General features: G+C 41.9%; 1 protein-coding gene across 7 annotated transcripts in view; it reads left to right on the top strand.

Moving 5' to 3' along the window:
* The window catches only part of RAPGEF6 (Rap guanine nucleotide exchange factor 6), a 117,131-nt gene that overhangs the window by 15,934 nt on the left and 86,071 nt on the right, over positions 1-15,126 (top strand). For all 7 annotated transcript variants that reach the window (XR_003527610.1, XR_003527608.1, XM_027643095.1 and 4 more), the window contains exons 2-4: positions 8,266-8,336; positions 8,953-9,009; positions 9,921-10,004. Coding sequence is in view for 5 of the 7 variants with exons in the window: in XM_027643095.1 (XP_027498896.1) it covers positions 8,266-8,336; positions 8,953-9,009; positions 9,921-10,004 (212 nt within the window). In the remaining 2 variants the exon portion in view is untranslated. The remainder of the gene's footprint in view (positions 1-8,265; positions 8,337-8,952; positions 9,010-9,920; positions 10,005-15,126) is intronic.

Here is a 15,126-nt window from a genome sequence, read left to right as displayed (position 1 = left end):
CAGGAGCTCAGGGGTTTCAAGTCAGCTTGGTTTTGGTGTTTTCTATTATCAGCATATAAGTCTGAAAGATATTTTAAAATTGAGTAATGAGTGTCTGGGAACTTTAGGGTAATATTTTACTTGAAGACTCTTTTTCATAGCTCTGCTTTTGTTCTGAACCATGATAAGGCCTGAATTGTGCTTCAGATATTCAAAACTCCTCAGAAGCTGCCTGCTTTGAAGCAGTGACATCTGATGTTCCTGTCTCTCCAGTTCAGGGCCCTTGGAATTTCACTCTGCAAAATCAGCTTTTCCAAAGGAAGTTTTTTCTCTGGCAAAGTCAGGGTTCCAGAAATGCTGACTCTGTGTGATGGAACAGCAGTAAAAATACAAAATTTCCCTTCCCTCATTCCTTTAAATGTTTTTCTTTCTGCCAAAGTCTTATATCAACATAGTCCAGGGTTCTGGGATGGAAGGTGTTTATCTGTATTGGGTGTGGGGAGCTATTGGTGAGTAGAGAAACTTTTTGTTTTGTTTTCGTGTAGAAAGACTTTGGGTTTTAATATTACTTTTAGAAGAATGCCACTGAATGGAGGTACTTTCAGTCCATCAATAAACTGTCATAGTAGTTCTAGAATCTCTGTTTTTAAAGATTTAGCTTTTCCAAATTTTATTAAGCATACTTTGATTGTTATAAGTCTGTGTCTGTAGCCCTATGTGCATGTTAGGTGGAAATATTAGAAAATAAGATAAAAATCCAAGTGTGCAAATGTTACTTCTTACTGTCTGCAAAAACAAAAGCCAGATTTTAGTTTCCTGTTTGTGGCTGTACTGTTATTAACTGCTGCTGTCAATTGGAATTACTTCCTGGATGCACAAAAGAGTAAAATGAAGTCCCTTTTTCTCTCTTTTCTCCTGTATAAAGATACTATAATAACCAGACTGACATTTCCTCATTTGGAAAAACCAGTATCTGTGATCTCTATGGGTAAATGTAAAGTTTAGAGCTTAGGGAGGAGTCCTGTATCATGGTCATGGTATGATCCATAGTTGGCTAATGGACATAGGCACCAGGAGGTTGTGGGCATAGGAAAGACTATAAATCTAAGAATTCAAGTTCTTGGTCATTTGAAGCTGTTCAGCCTCTTTATGGAATATGTGCTGGTTTTTTCTGAATAATGGGATATGGCTCTCAAGTAGCTGAACTGGTTTATTTTATACAAATGTTACTGGGTGCAGTCTCAGGCAGTGATTTAAGATCATGCAAGAGTTTGCTGGTATGTTCTATGAAAGGTTCTTTAATTAGGCTTTTTGAATTGGTGGAATTCCCTACATGGGATAGTGTGGCTTTATTCCTTCTGAGTGCTGCTTAAACTATGTCATTCTCTATAAGGTACTTTGTTAAAATCTTTTGAGAGCGTTTTCATTCATCTGACTGATTAATCCATCCTTTCTCTTCCCTAATAGTGCCTCAGTGCTCATATTTATTTTTTAGTTTTATTTTTTAAATGGCCTCCAGCTAAATAGGAGTCTACTTTAAAGGGAACTGTTACTCTAAGTAGGTGAGCCCTGAGCTGATGTTCTTTTGCATCACTTGCATTTTTATTGAAGTCAAATGTTTATGCCACTGTACAGGGAGAGTAAATAAGAAAGAGGAGTTGCTGTCTAGTTCATCTCATGAACTTCCTTTTAGTTTAGGGACTGTATATCCTGCTACACATGTTTAGATGTATTTTGCTGCTCCTCCCACAAGTTTTGGGGTAGCTGAGGGGGCGTGTGTATCACTTGGCTTCGGGTGTGTAGGGGGGGTTTCATGAACCAGCATCCCTGTGGTTGGTGAATTTGTTCTGCAGATATCTGAATATCTGAATGTGTAAAACATGGGGCAGAGAACTTCAGCATGTTTTTCTGTATTTTTATTTCTGGTATTACAGTATCAGGAAAGAATTTGGGAGTACTATTTTTACAATTGGCCTTAAACAGAGACTAAAGGAAACAAGGCGCGGATTCCAGCCTTCGATGAAGCAACAGGAAGGGAAGCAATGAAAACCATAAACTGTGCTGAGTAACATTTCCTCTCTTCTGCTACACTCCCCAAGGGTGACAAAGTCTTTATTGAGCCTGACAGAATTCCCAATAAAAGCTGCATTCAATCTGTATGAAGAACCTGCTGAATCACTGAGAAGCAAGTAATGGCAGCGGGCTGGAGGAGAGCCTCCCACTTACAGCTTGCACAACCTGTGCCCCAAGAATCACCTCTGTTTGCTTTGCTGAAATCTAGGCACCTTTAAAAAACAACTTTAATACAGACAAATTCAGACACTGTCCAAGAGCCTGTTAAAATGCAGGAGTTAAAACTCCTGATACCAAGCGAGTTCTTGGTTCTGGTGGAGTTTGTTTCCAGCCTTCTTTCTGCTCAGAGCACGGAAGAGGAAGAAGCAGCTCTCTAACATACAAACAGGGAGGCTGTGGCACCTTTCAGTGTGGCTTCCTTCCCTGGAAGGTTTCCTACCTCATGGTCTTTTGGAAGGGCAGTGGAATTTGGGAAGCTGTTACCGTATGGCTTAACTGTTGTTTCAAAGGCAGAAATGTGTGTCTGCTTCTTTTAAAATATTTTCTCTGTGATATGGCTGAATCTGTAGCAGATCTTTAGAAGATTCTAACATTTTTTGTTTGCTCTGAAGCCTATAAAATATACATCCTGGCAACTGCCCTGCCTTGGGAAAGGTAGGGATGCAAAGTCCTTTGTGCTTCTGTAGGAGCAGTTCCTGTGTGACCCAGGGAATCCTGGGTGGCTTGGCAGCCCACGTGGGCTGGGCGTGGGGAGCCTCGACTGAGCCAAGCATCTGCTCTTGCAACAGGAATTTAATGTGTTTGGGGTGGATTGAGAGACAGGTTTTGTGCAGCTCCCTGGGACAGGTTTGCATGTGAGAGCAATCACTCTGGAACTTGCTGACGCAGCTGGTTTAACTGTGGCTTTGAAGTGGTGCTGTGGTGCAGGTTTCTGCTCTTTTCTCATTCCCTGAGCAAAACTCTGGACTGAATAATACCTGCCAGTCTGTGCTCTTTGAGCCCCCTGGTTTTGGGCTCAGGGTGGATCCGGGATGGCTCAGTGGAACGTGGGATCTGGGAGCATCCCTGAGTCCTGGCCCTGCTGCAGGGAGCAGCTGTCCCACGGTCCTGGCCAGGGCTGGATGCAGCTGTCTGGGGACTGGGCTGCCTCTCCCCACGGCATGAAGGACACAAGTGACAGGCAGTGCTGAAGGGAGTCCGTGGGGATTTATGGCTTCCTCGGCGTCCCCGATACCTCGGTGCAATTGCTGAGGTTGCCTCTGTGACATTTATCAGAATGTGCTACTATGAGGTCATTTCAGAACAATTTATTTTCCTTAGAAATAGACCAGATTTCCTGTTTAGTGTTTTAAAATAATAATGTATTGCTGGAACACCTGGTTGGGGTCATAGCAAGTAAAGCATTAGTTTTTTGGTTTGTGTTTATCGAGGGCAAAGCTGTTTGTGATGCAGTCATTCTGTCTTTTTTCCAGAGCATCACACTGCTTTTTGCCCACTTTTAACACTGCAGGGGAATTTGTCTTGGACCTTATTGGGGACTTACAGCTTTATGGATGCAGCTCATGTGAATTACAGTTGTGCTGACAGTTGTTGTTGGTTGGAAAACTTTGTGGTCAGAACTCCATGTTCAAAACCACCATTGTTCCATCAGAGTCTTAATTCCGAGCTTTGTAAAGCTGCCTCTTGGATTAAAGGTGAGAGATTGGGAGAGAAGAGGGTGAAGCATAAGGAAATGATACAAACTCACAAATTTTGCTCATCACTGGTGTTTCTGCACTGTGGTGCTTGTTCAGGAGCATCCTGGTCCTGTCCAGATCTGTCCAGATCTTGGTCATACTTTAAAAAGCTGCTGATAAACTAGGGATGACCACCACTTCCCCAGCAGCTTTGAGGTTGGATTATATTCTTGTGATGACTTTTTTAGCTGACTGTGCTTATTTCTTTATTTTAAAAAGTTACATCTTAACAACTAAGAAATTAATATTTTGCTATCCTTGTAAAAAATAGTAGCAAATTAAGTGTTTTGGGATAAATGGGTGATGGTGGTAGTTAGCTGGTTTGCTTTTGTGTGATGAGTTGATGCTACTGGGGCTTTTATTTTCCCATCTTATGGTACTGCTATGAGTTAGCATCTGGCAGGGAAAATGAGAAGTGGTCTGGATGTTCAGGTGGCTCACTCTGTTGGGATGAGTATGTTACCATAAAAGAATATATATTTAGATAACATGATGTCGTTACTAAAATCTCTGTGTTTTTACATCACCTTTGGTTTAGCAGCTGGTTAAGCTTTTTGCCAGAAGGATGTGTGTGTTGGGGATGATAAAAGCTGGTGCTGAGGCTGCTGGTGGCCACACTTCCCTCGTGCCAGGTTTGGAGATAACGGTGCCGTCCCAGAGCCATCCCTTGGTTTCTGCACTGCTGCTGAAACACAGGCTGGCTTATGCAGTGTGTTCTGTCACAGGAGGAGTTTGAAGACTCAGATGTTCTCTGCTTTTTAAATGTGTCTGCTCATGAACTCTGTGCTGTGAGAACTGGAGACAAAGGAAATCAGCTGTCCTGGGCAGCTTGGCGCAGGATTACTGCGGTCACAGAGTTCTTGTTTCCTCTCTGTAGTTAGAAAATCTCCCTTCTAGCAAGATTAACAACTGCCCCGTTCCCTCTACTCTTTGCACAGTTCCCTACTTTCCCTTGAGTCTCTGTAGCTGCAGTTTTAGCTATTTGGATAGAAAATGTGAATTTCTCCGTAAATAACCGAGTCAAGGTAGTTTTCTGTCAAAGACTGAAGAATCTGCGTGGGCACAGCATTTGCAGGTAGATCTTGTGCTTTACTTTCGGCTGTTGTTTCAGGTGATGAAAAGCTCTGAAAAGAAAGATTACAAAATAAAATCATACTGACCTTGGTCTTTAGTTTAGAGCATGTGGAGAAATTGCTTTTCGTCGATAAGCACGTTTCGGTTGGGCTTTGATGGAAGTAAAGAGATTATAAGGAAGGATATGGAAAGGGGCTATAAAATTCCAGCAAATGCTTTGTGTTCTGCTGTTGTGACGCTGATTGTTGCCCTTTGGCATCGTCCTTTAATAGCATTTTTCATAGTGGGTATCCAAACATATCTGTGAAACTGATCTCTGCCCTTTGTACTGTGGTTATGTGCTTGTCTGCTGTTTATGACTGCTGCGGAGACATAAATCCCTTTTTAAAACTGAGAGCAAAAATAGGATTAGAAGCTGTTACAAACCTCGAGTTAGAGAAATGAATGCTTGCAGCTCTGATGGAGGAGGGTTTCTGGGAGCGTGGTGCAGCCTCTGTCCACGAGGTGGCCACAGCCCCTGCCCATCACCAGCCACCCTCCCATTAACTGATGTTCCTCACCGGCAAAAATACAGAATGAGACTCTAAATGTAGCATGTCAAACATAATTTCAGTGCTACTATAAGCACTTGGTCTGAGGGAGTAATGGAGAAAACTTCACAAAGTATAACTGATAGGAAATTTTCATTTTATTGGGAAAAACTGGGATGTATATACACCATATGTACTGTACTCTCCCTTGCCAGACTTTGAAGTGGCTTGTGAGGGAGAGGAGGAATTCTACCTGCCTGTATCTATTTAAACAAGCAAATTACTTTACTGAGACATGTAAAATACTTTGGATGGGTATGTTTGATGCTCTGGTGTAAAGAGGCATTTTGCAGCCCTTCCCAGGGGATCACTGAGTTAGCTCTTGTGCTCAGGGGCACCCAAAATCACCTGCTCTGCACAACTAGGAGAGGGGCTCGCTTGAAGAGTCAGTTATTTTTAGGGAAATGGTTACAGATCCTGGTTTAAAAACGCTTGTAGAAACTGCTGCATGAGTAGCCAGTGTGTTTGGTTTGTTGACATGTCCCCTGGCTGGGCAGTGACCAGGATGGGGTTTATTACATTTATCAACGTTAGAGCAGTAACAGCCGACAGTGTGAGTTAAATGCCTTCTGCTGGGGGAGGGAATAGGAACCTTTGCCTCCCCTTTGCTGTGCTCTGGCTCAGCTGCTCTCTCTGCTGCTGCTCCTCTCGACAGCCAAAGTCAGAGCCGTGGGATGCTTTCCAGACATGAATCCCTTTAAGCAAATGTTTATCTCTTTAATTTACCAACTGTTTATTCATCAAGCTCCTCACTGGGTCAGTACAGCCCTCCTGTGTCTGCAGGTGGAGTGCCCATGCCCAGTTCTGGCATTGTGTTTTAGGGAGTTGTAGAGAATAATTCTAAAGTCAGGATGTGGTCATTTTTCATATGTACAATTTTAAAACTTTGTGATTAGACATGACCATAAACTTTTGTTCTGCTTACAGTTTTCTGTAACTCATGACTACAGAACTGCTTATCTAAAATATATTTTAAAGACCTTCTGTTACATCCTCGTCTCTGTTACGTAAAAAAATACTGGAAAATTTATAGAGGCATAATGAGTTATGAAGACTGAGAAATTCAGCTTTAATTTTAATACCAAATACTGATTCCTTTCTGGCTGCCCAACTTCAACAGCAGTTTTGAGTATCCTTCTTCTGGCCTGGGAGAGGGGGACCTCCAGGTGGAGGAGGAAGAATGTGGGACACAGGGGTTTTATTTCAGTTCTTCCATAGAGTCTATAACTCCCAAGTTTTATTAACTACTGAGGATACAGTTGCTGCATTCCTGTGCCTGATGCTTTCAGGTGGGGAAGGTGAGGCAGTTCCCTGCTTGGAATCAGGGAAAGCTCAGTAATGGAACTGGTGGGACACCTGAAATGACCCTTTGGCTGCCAAGTGCCCACCTCTGACAAGCTGTGGTGTGTTTGGAGTCTGATTCATAGCTGGTGTTCCCAGATTTCACTAATAAAATCAGGTTTGTGGCAACTCACAGTCAGAAGATTAGAATGAGATTGGACTATGTGAGAAACGAGTGCTTTATAAATGTGTTACACATTCAGGCCTTCTGTTTAATTTTCATGGGGTTTGGTAATGACATTTAAAAAAATAAATCAGAGTTTTATTGGTTTTACAGGCCCTGCAATTACGTCTGACCTTTCGTTTGATATAACAGTCCATATCCGTTATATTGCTAAACAAGGACTATTAAGCCAAAGAACTTTTCTGAAGTAAATCCATTGTAAATTCTGAGGCCAGCGTTCATATTGATTTATCTTTTGTAAACACTGGATAAATGCAGCACTTGAAAATTCAGAACATACTTTCCAAGGCCAGGCTGGAGAGGCTGCTCTGTGGTGCATAATGATTGTGTTGTGTGTGTGTTGGACGCTCCCAGCCCACCTGTTCAGGACAGTAAATTCGGTGATGAATGGCCCCAGTGAGCTGTTCCCCAGCATGTGGTCTGCACCATCAGCACAGATATTTCTGTGACTGAGGACGATTCTGTCTAGTGAGAAGTTTAAACAGCTGTATCTCCTAATTGCAGCTTCTATGTAAAGCCCTGTTTTTAAAGTGAAATAATCTTCGTGTGTTAATATTTTTGTTTCTGTGGTTGGTGGTGGATGGCACTGATGTGATGCTGAGTCGTGGTGGCAGGAGGTGGGAGACCTCTAAAACTTCATTGTCTTCCTCTTAGCCAAAGAGTATTTTGGAGTAATTTATGATGTTGCCCTTTGGACAGGGATTGGGCTGAGTAAGAGGCAGTAGGATGGAGGAGGTTTGTAGTAGCTAGGTCTGAGGTGGACATGAAAGAGTGTTTCCTCTCTCAACATAACCCCTTTGCTATGAAAAGGTACCGTGGTTCTCTGCACTGTACATGGTGGCTACACTGCATGGTTTAGGTTTTTGCTGGGGTTCTTTGCCACTAGGAAATTAATTTTGCAAAATTCCCTCTTTAAAGAGGTGTTAGAAGGTTCCAACAGGTTTTGTCCTTGGGTGAACAGGACTGCCTCTTTTGGCTTATTCCACATGTTGTTTGCTGCTGTTTCCAGTCCTGTAAATATTTTCAGAGATATTTTTAATAAATCTTTTTTTTTTCAGGTGAGTGTTTATGCATCAGTTGGATTTCACTCTTTTCACTTTCACAGCTTAAGTGGGGACAGGGTTCTTCAAGCCTGTGTGTTCCCTGACCTGTCTCCTAATCTGGGCTTTGTCTCTAGAATTATGTATTATAGGTCTGTAACTTATTGCAGAATCTGAAAAGTAATGCTGAGTGATTAGATGCTGTGAATGAAGTTGGTCATGTTTGTTCTTTTTTTCTCTCTCTTTAGGACTTAAATACTATCTATTCTTTCCTTCATGGACTGGACATACTCTCGCATTTCAGGGAGCATCAGCTGAGGTGAGTACTCTGCAGCTAGAGTTGTCTAGCATTGTGTATCTCTGACTTTATTTTTGTGGAGATGAGCAGAGCTTTTGTCTGCCTGCACTGGGAGGTGGCAGAGCATTGGCCAGGCCCATTGCTGAGTGCAGTCACTGCAGTAACAGGGCATGGAATCCAAACTAATTAGCCTTTCTAAGAAGGAAGGCAGAGCTTAACTGCCATTTGCCTACAAAGGACTGTGCAGACAGTGCCCTCTCTTAACTCCTGATTACAAAAGCTTTTTAATGCTTCAGACATTCGGATGATCTCAGAATCCATAAAATGGAAGGCCCACAAAGCATAAAAAGTGCGTTGGAAGTATTTTAGTTCCTTCAGCTCTGTTGCTATGGGTAATTCCAGTGTGTGGGAGTGATTTAAACACTTAGGGAACATGCTGTATATTATCTGTTTGGATAATGAAGAACACCGTAATAATTTGAATTTTCTGGTTAAGCACATCCTTTCTTTAGGACAAAAAAATCGTTGAATTCGAGGTCTTAGAGCTTTAAAGTGGTTCTACTGAAATATGGTGATTAATGGCTCATGATCTTTGGGGAATAAAATTGAAATTAAACTTCTCTTCCTCCTCCCTCAGAATAATGTCATCGAGTGCCCGCTATGAGAGGTACAAGGGCAACCAAGTCCTCTTTTGGTGAGTACACAGCACTGGTTGGAGTTCTTCAGTAGAAGTGTGAGCAAAAGCACTGGTTTTGCATGTTTTGATACATGATTTGCTCTTTCAGCCATTGCTAATAAAAGCCTTTACAGCATTTCAGCTTGGTTAAAAGCTTTGGCAGGAGGTGTTTGTAGGAGGGTTGTTGGCATCTGAGGGGTGCCCATGAGGTGTCTGTGTGTGACTGTGGCACCAGGAAGGCACAGGCAGGGTCCCCCCCAAGGCTGGTGGGAGCTGTGGTGACACTCAGTAGGTGGCACTGTGTCCCTGGAGCTGGCACTGCCTGCATCCTGCACGGGAGAGGGATGGAGCTCCAACACCACCTCTTTAAATTGCAAGAATTAGGATTTGAGCTCAGAGTTCTCTTTGAGTTCCTACTGGGAGGCAAATATACTTTTGTCTTCCTCGTATTTTAGCATTGCTTGTGGTATATTTACCCTCTCACAGCTAATCCTAGCTTTCTGTATAAGGCACAGCTTCCAGCTCACCTGAGTCTAAATGAGACACCACCTGCTAGTTGGGGTGGTGTGACACACACCTGCTCCAGTGCCAAGTCTGCATGTGTGTTTAGGAATTGTGGGCTGTTCTGTATTTCTAGGTTTATGTATACTTTCTCTGGAATAAAATGTTTTCACTGAAAATTAATAACTCCATTTTAATAAAATAAAATTTTAAGCTGACTTAAATGTCAAATTGTAAAGTACAAGAAACATTCTGGACGTAGATGTTTTAAAAAAACATCTTGGTAGCATCCAATTCAAGTGCTCAGTTTCTTACATATCAAACTGCTACAGTGGTAAATCAGTATTTTACTACAGTGATATTTTGGTTAATATATTTCTGAGGTGTTGTGAGAAGAAAGTAGATATCAATGATTTCTTTTCTTACAGCTCAGAAACTATTGCAAGATGCTGGTATATCCTACTTTCTGGATCCGTGCTCATGAAGGATTCCATGTTTTTACCACCTTGCAGGTATGTGAAGTTGTTATTACTTAAGATAAGGCAAGGTGTGGTTTTTTTTTTTTTTAATAAATGCATTCTATATGTTGGTGTTACTGTAAATTTTTAAGAATTTTACAATATTTTTTTCATTATTTTGTTTTTCTGAAGTTTGATAGTGGCTCTTAGAATAATTGCTGCTGTGTGACTGTTTTGTTTAGAGTTTCCTGTGTCAGAAACAACGACTGCAGATCACATGGCTTCTGCCCTTTGGCTGGAGGCTGTGTTTAATGGCATATATGATTTTTCTGTGAAGCAAGAAGAGCCCAGCAGCACTGGTTAGAGAGAGCATATGCCAGGAGTCTGAGTGCACCTCGGGGCTGAGGCACAGGGAATGTTGGGAAATGCTTTCACTGAAGTACATTATTGGACTTGAGCTGGACTTGCTCAAGTAATACCCTGAGTACCCAGAGTAATACTCTGCTTGACCTTGTGCATCACTCAGAAATTTTATTTCACTGTATTTCACTTGACTCAGCACGAGCTGCCCGTGTTGACAACCTTAATGCCAACTCCAGCTCCAGTACATTTCCATAGGCTTGAATTCCATGGGAAGTACTGATAAGAACGCTCAGGACTCCATTTTTCAGCTGAGTTCTCTGTTAACTGTAGGCTGGATGTTAAACTCTTAATGCTCCTTGAGTGACTGAAGTTCCTGGAGTGAAGCTGCCCAGAGAAGCTGTGTCTGCCCCATCCCTGGAAGTGTCCAAGGCCAGGTTGGACAGGGCTTGGAGCAACCTGGGCTAGTGGGAGGTGTCCCTGCCCATGGCTGGTGATTGGAACTAGAGGAGCTTTAAGGTTTCTTCCAACCCAAACCATGCTATGATGAGTCTGTGATAAGTTCAGGAGTACCAGAAGGGAGGACACTGCAAGCTGATATTTGCATAAAACCTCTCTAAAATCATTGCTTTGCCAAACTTAGAATAAGTCACTTATAACCATCATTAAGGTTTCTTGTGCCTTAAAAAAAAAAAAAAAAGACAAAATAGATCCGTTATAGCTAATTCACAAGATTTCAACTAGTGTTATTATGGATAATGAGGAAAAATAGCTGCTAGATGGTGAAAGGGTCACAGAGTTCTGTTAGATGGAGCTGCTGGCAGGTTGCAGCTTACGTGGTTCCTGGGGTGTACTGTCCCTGTAGGTGGTGAGATCACGTGGAAAGGAAGGGAATGCACTCCTGCTGGCTATCCAGGGTGTTCAGATCACTTCTATTTCGTTTGAATGATGTTCATGCATTAAATATAATGCTTTTTTTTTTTCTTCAGTACAGTGGGATAAACTTCAGCTGCTTTCCCTGGTCTGAATACCTCATCTGTCACATCTGTAGTTGAGGGAGTCACCAGTCACTTACAGGCTAACTTCCTATGAAACAGTGGCTTAGATAAGTTAGCAGTATGCTTTCATAATTGTGATTAGCAGCAGCATTTTAATTACATTTAAAGCAATGCTTAATGTCATGCTTTTTGTCCCCAACCAAGTTCCTGAGCATGTGGGTCATTCTGAAAGGAGGTTTGCATACAAATCTATAAGAAAACACAGCATTGCCTTAATTCTCATTGCCTCAGGTATTACAGAGCTATTCCTTGTCACAGGAAACAAAGGTAACTTGCTGCCACGCTCTCTCTGCCTAATGAGCATATAATCTTGTAAGATACTAGTGAAATAAAGGAAGAGTATTTTGGGGGGATTTATCTGCTTTATCTGTGCTTTTTAATTTTCACAGTAGGAAAGTGGCAAAGTGTAGGGAATAAAAAGAAAACCACACCTGAAGTGTTCTGAGACTGCTGAAGGGAATGGAGACATCCCTCCAGCCTCTTGGGTTTCTGGTAGGATTGGTGCTGCCCAGACACTGGCATCAGATAAAGCTCATGTGTTTGACTTGTTAAATATGGTCTAAATGTGTCTACTTGTGAGCAGAGGTTGGAGATGGGTGTGTTCTGCACAGGAGTGATGCAGAAGACTGTGATGGCTTTGAGATGGCCAGGGGGTAAATGAATGAGGACTAAAATAGAATCCTTAATGGAAGGTGATAACTACCAATGGTGAGAATTTAGGCTTTAATCTGGAGACCTCCTAGAGCTCTGAAAAGGTTAAGAGCCAGGTTTGAATAATTGCCATTCTGGAAGAACTGGATGGATGGAGGCATGTTGTAAAACAGATCCTAGGCAGCAAATGGATTCTGGTTTGAAACTCAGTTTGTGTACTTGATAATACCCCCACTCCTCAGTTTCCTCTTTGTCCTGTTGCTAATTTCAGCTTCATATTTGTCCTCTGGAACATTTGACAGACACTTTGTGTTTGAAGAACTCTGGGCTCTCTGTGCTTGAGAAGGGCTTTTTCATTACCTTGGATGAATTTGTATTTAAGTTGTAGTTCAGAAGTTGGTTTAAAAAGTGGAGGAGTAAATCTTGCACCCAGGTACAGTAAATCTATTCGATGTTCTGACACTAATGCTCATGAGGAGAAAAGCCCTGTAAGGTTTTTAAGGTAAGGAGCAGATCAGTCAGTAATACCAGGTAAAAAGATGGCATAACCTTGATTGCCCTGTTGCCTGGAGAATGGATTTGTCAATAGATTGGGCATGGGAGGACAAGAATTTGCCTCTAACAAGAAAGAGATGGCTGGAATAAAAGAACAGGATTGATGGATTCGTGGAAGGAAAACCGTGTCAGCAAGTCAAAGAGGTTTTGTGTTAACCTTGCTTGTTAATGAAGATAATTCATGTGAACAGGATATTTGAAGGAGATTACTCACAGCAAGATTAGCCATAGGAGATACATCAAGGGCCTGGAGGAACTTCTGAAACCAATTATGTGGCTGACAGCCTCCTACAGCTGGGAGAATTGAACCTCCAAGGGAAAAACACAAACTCTTGAAACATTCAAGATGTAGTCTTACTGAAAACAAATACTCTCTTTGCCAAGCCTTTCCAAAATCTCACAAGTGGAGAAAATTGGAATCATTGTCCTACTCATGTAGTGAGTAGGACACTCCCTAAACGCTTCCTTTATTCCAAGTGGCCTCATGGCTGTGTTGTGGTATCTGTTCACAAGTGCTGGAGATGCATCAGTGACTCAGTAAGCCAGTTCTCTTTCTTTTCTTTAATAAAAGGAGAAGACACAAATGCTTAGATGAAGAAAATTGTCATACTGAAAGAGGAACTCCCAGTTTTGCATTGTGAACAGCAGCTTGGCTTGAAATTGTTTGTTTGTTTTTTGCTAATATTTGCAAATAACAATATTTTGCTGTGTTTTGAAACTTGCTGTGACTGTTAGTAATGTTTGAATCTGTTCTGTGTCAATCCCAGTCCCGATGGCTGTAGTGTGGATAGTGCTTTTCCTCCCTCAGCTCCCAAGGTCTAAACCCAGGTGTGCCAGTCCACTGCTGTCATATGGTAAACTTAATATCTGACAACTGGCAGTTGCCCATAAGGTTCTAAATTGTGATTTACAGTCACAGAGTAAGAAATTTAAAAATTGCAGAGGTCTCAGGATGATATTCTCTGTTTGCTTCACACTGGAAAGCTCTTCTCAGCTAACTGTTGTGGATTATTTTTCTGCTCTCATGGAGACAGCTTGAGGCTTCCATCCCTGTGCTTATCAAGACTGATAGATTTTATACTCAGCACAGGATCAAAGCAGTGGTTATTCAGTGCATTTGTGGCTCTGGATGAGTTGATGTTTTCCCTGGGTGTTTCTGTTAAGTGGTGGCTGTAACTTGTAGCATTGCCTGACTGCCAGTAAGTGAACCAACAACTTGGGAATGCTACCAATAAATGTATTTGTAAAACTAATTAATTCAGAGGGAGTTGTTAGTATTGAAATTCTTTTGGCAGTGCTAGTGCTGGGATGAAAATATTCTGAGGGAGAAGAGAATGTGACTGAGAAGAGGCAGGGAAAGGTGAGAGACCCAGTGTCCTGTTCTCCCAAAGTGCAGCTCCTTGTGCTGGAGGTGCTGACCTGGAGTAAGGGCTGGGAAGGTGTAGCAAACTAGGAGTACATCTTTCTTGACATGGAACAATCTTCTAAGAAAGCCAAAAGAATGAAGAAAGACTGTGTTCAGACCTATCACAACTATATGACCAAATAATCTTGTCTGTTATTTCCAACCCGACCAGTACCTTCCTTTTGCTCTGTTCATAGTTCCTTACAAGAGCTGCCCTTTAGGGGTTTTATGGACTGCAGGGGATGCTGATTGTGCCACAGAAAATTTTTTACTGGCTAAACTAAAAAAAAGTCCAAGAGAAATGAAATTGGAAGCAGAGGGTCGTGTATGATTTGTTTATAACTAAAATACAGTTTTACTAAGACTGTCTAATCCCATGGCCTGGAATAGCTGGAAAGCTTCACAGAAAGTGGTAGGTGAGCCACTGGCTTCCTCAAAGTGTCACTGTGTGCAGAGTATAAAGTAATTAGTACAGAGATCTTGAGCTTGCAGCCTGCAAATTGAGTTACACAGCCTCCAAAATAATTTCCAATTAAAACTTCAGCAGGCTTGAGAGATAAACCTGCTAAATGTTGTTATTAAGAGCTAATGCAGAAATGGGTTTTGATGACTGAGCATTAATTACAAAAGGTATTTTGCATTCAGCCATGTATCTTGTGGTGTCAGGTTTCCTTTAAACCGTTTTCTGATGGAGTTAAGTGTTATAATATTTTTTCTAATGAAGTTACTTTGAAAAGCTCAGGACTTCCAGAGCACATAATGCAAACCCTGCCTCCCATTCCTTATGCAACTCGTCTCTTCCAGGCCCAGGTTTTGCACTTGCCTGGAAAATGTTCTTGCATTGAAGAAATCCATCCAGATTACTGGATGAGCGGGGTCATGGGGTTTGCTTTGCAGTGGCAAAAAGTACAATTTGTCTTCATCTTTCTGTTTCTAAAAGCAGCCTGACAGGCAGGTTTGAGAGACCTGTGTATTCATAAGAAGAAAATATCTGCAACCCCTTTGCTTATTCTGTTGATAAACTGGTATTTCAGGGTCCTGGCCCAGTGCTGCATTAACACAGTGCTGGGTGTTCCTGCAGGTAAAGCTCCTGCAGGTAATCACAGATAACTCTTTTATTGACACCAGCTTACACAGCCAGGATAAC

This window comes from Corapipo altera, unplaced genomic scaffold, assembly GCF_003945725.1.
Source record: "Corapipo altera isolate COAL_440 unplaced genomic scaffold, ASM394572v1 75, whole genome shotgun sequence".
In the NCBI taxonomy this organism is placed as follows: Eukaryota; Metazoa; Chordata; class Aves; order Passeriformes; family Pipridae; genus Corapipo; species Corapipo altera.
This window is presented reverse-complemented; position numbering and strand designations above follow the sequence as displayed.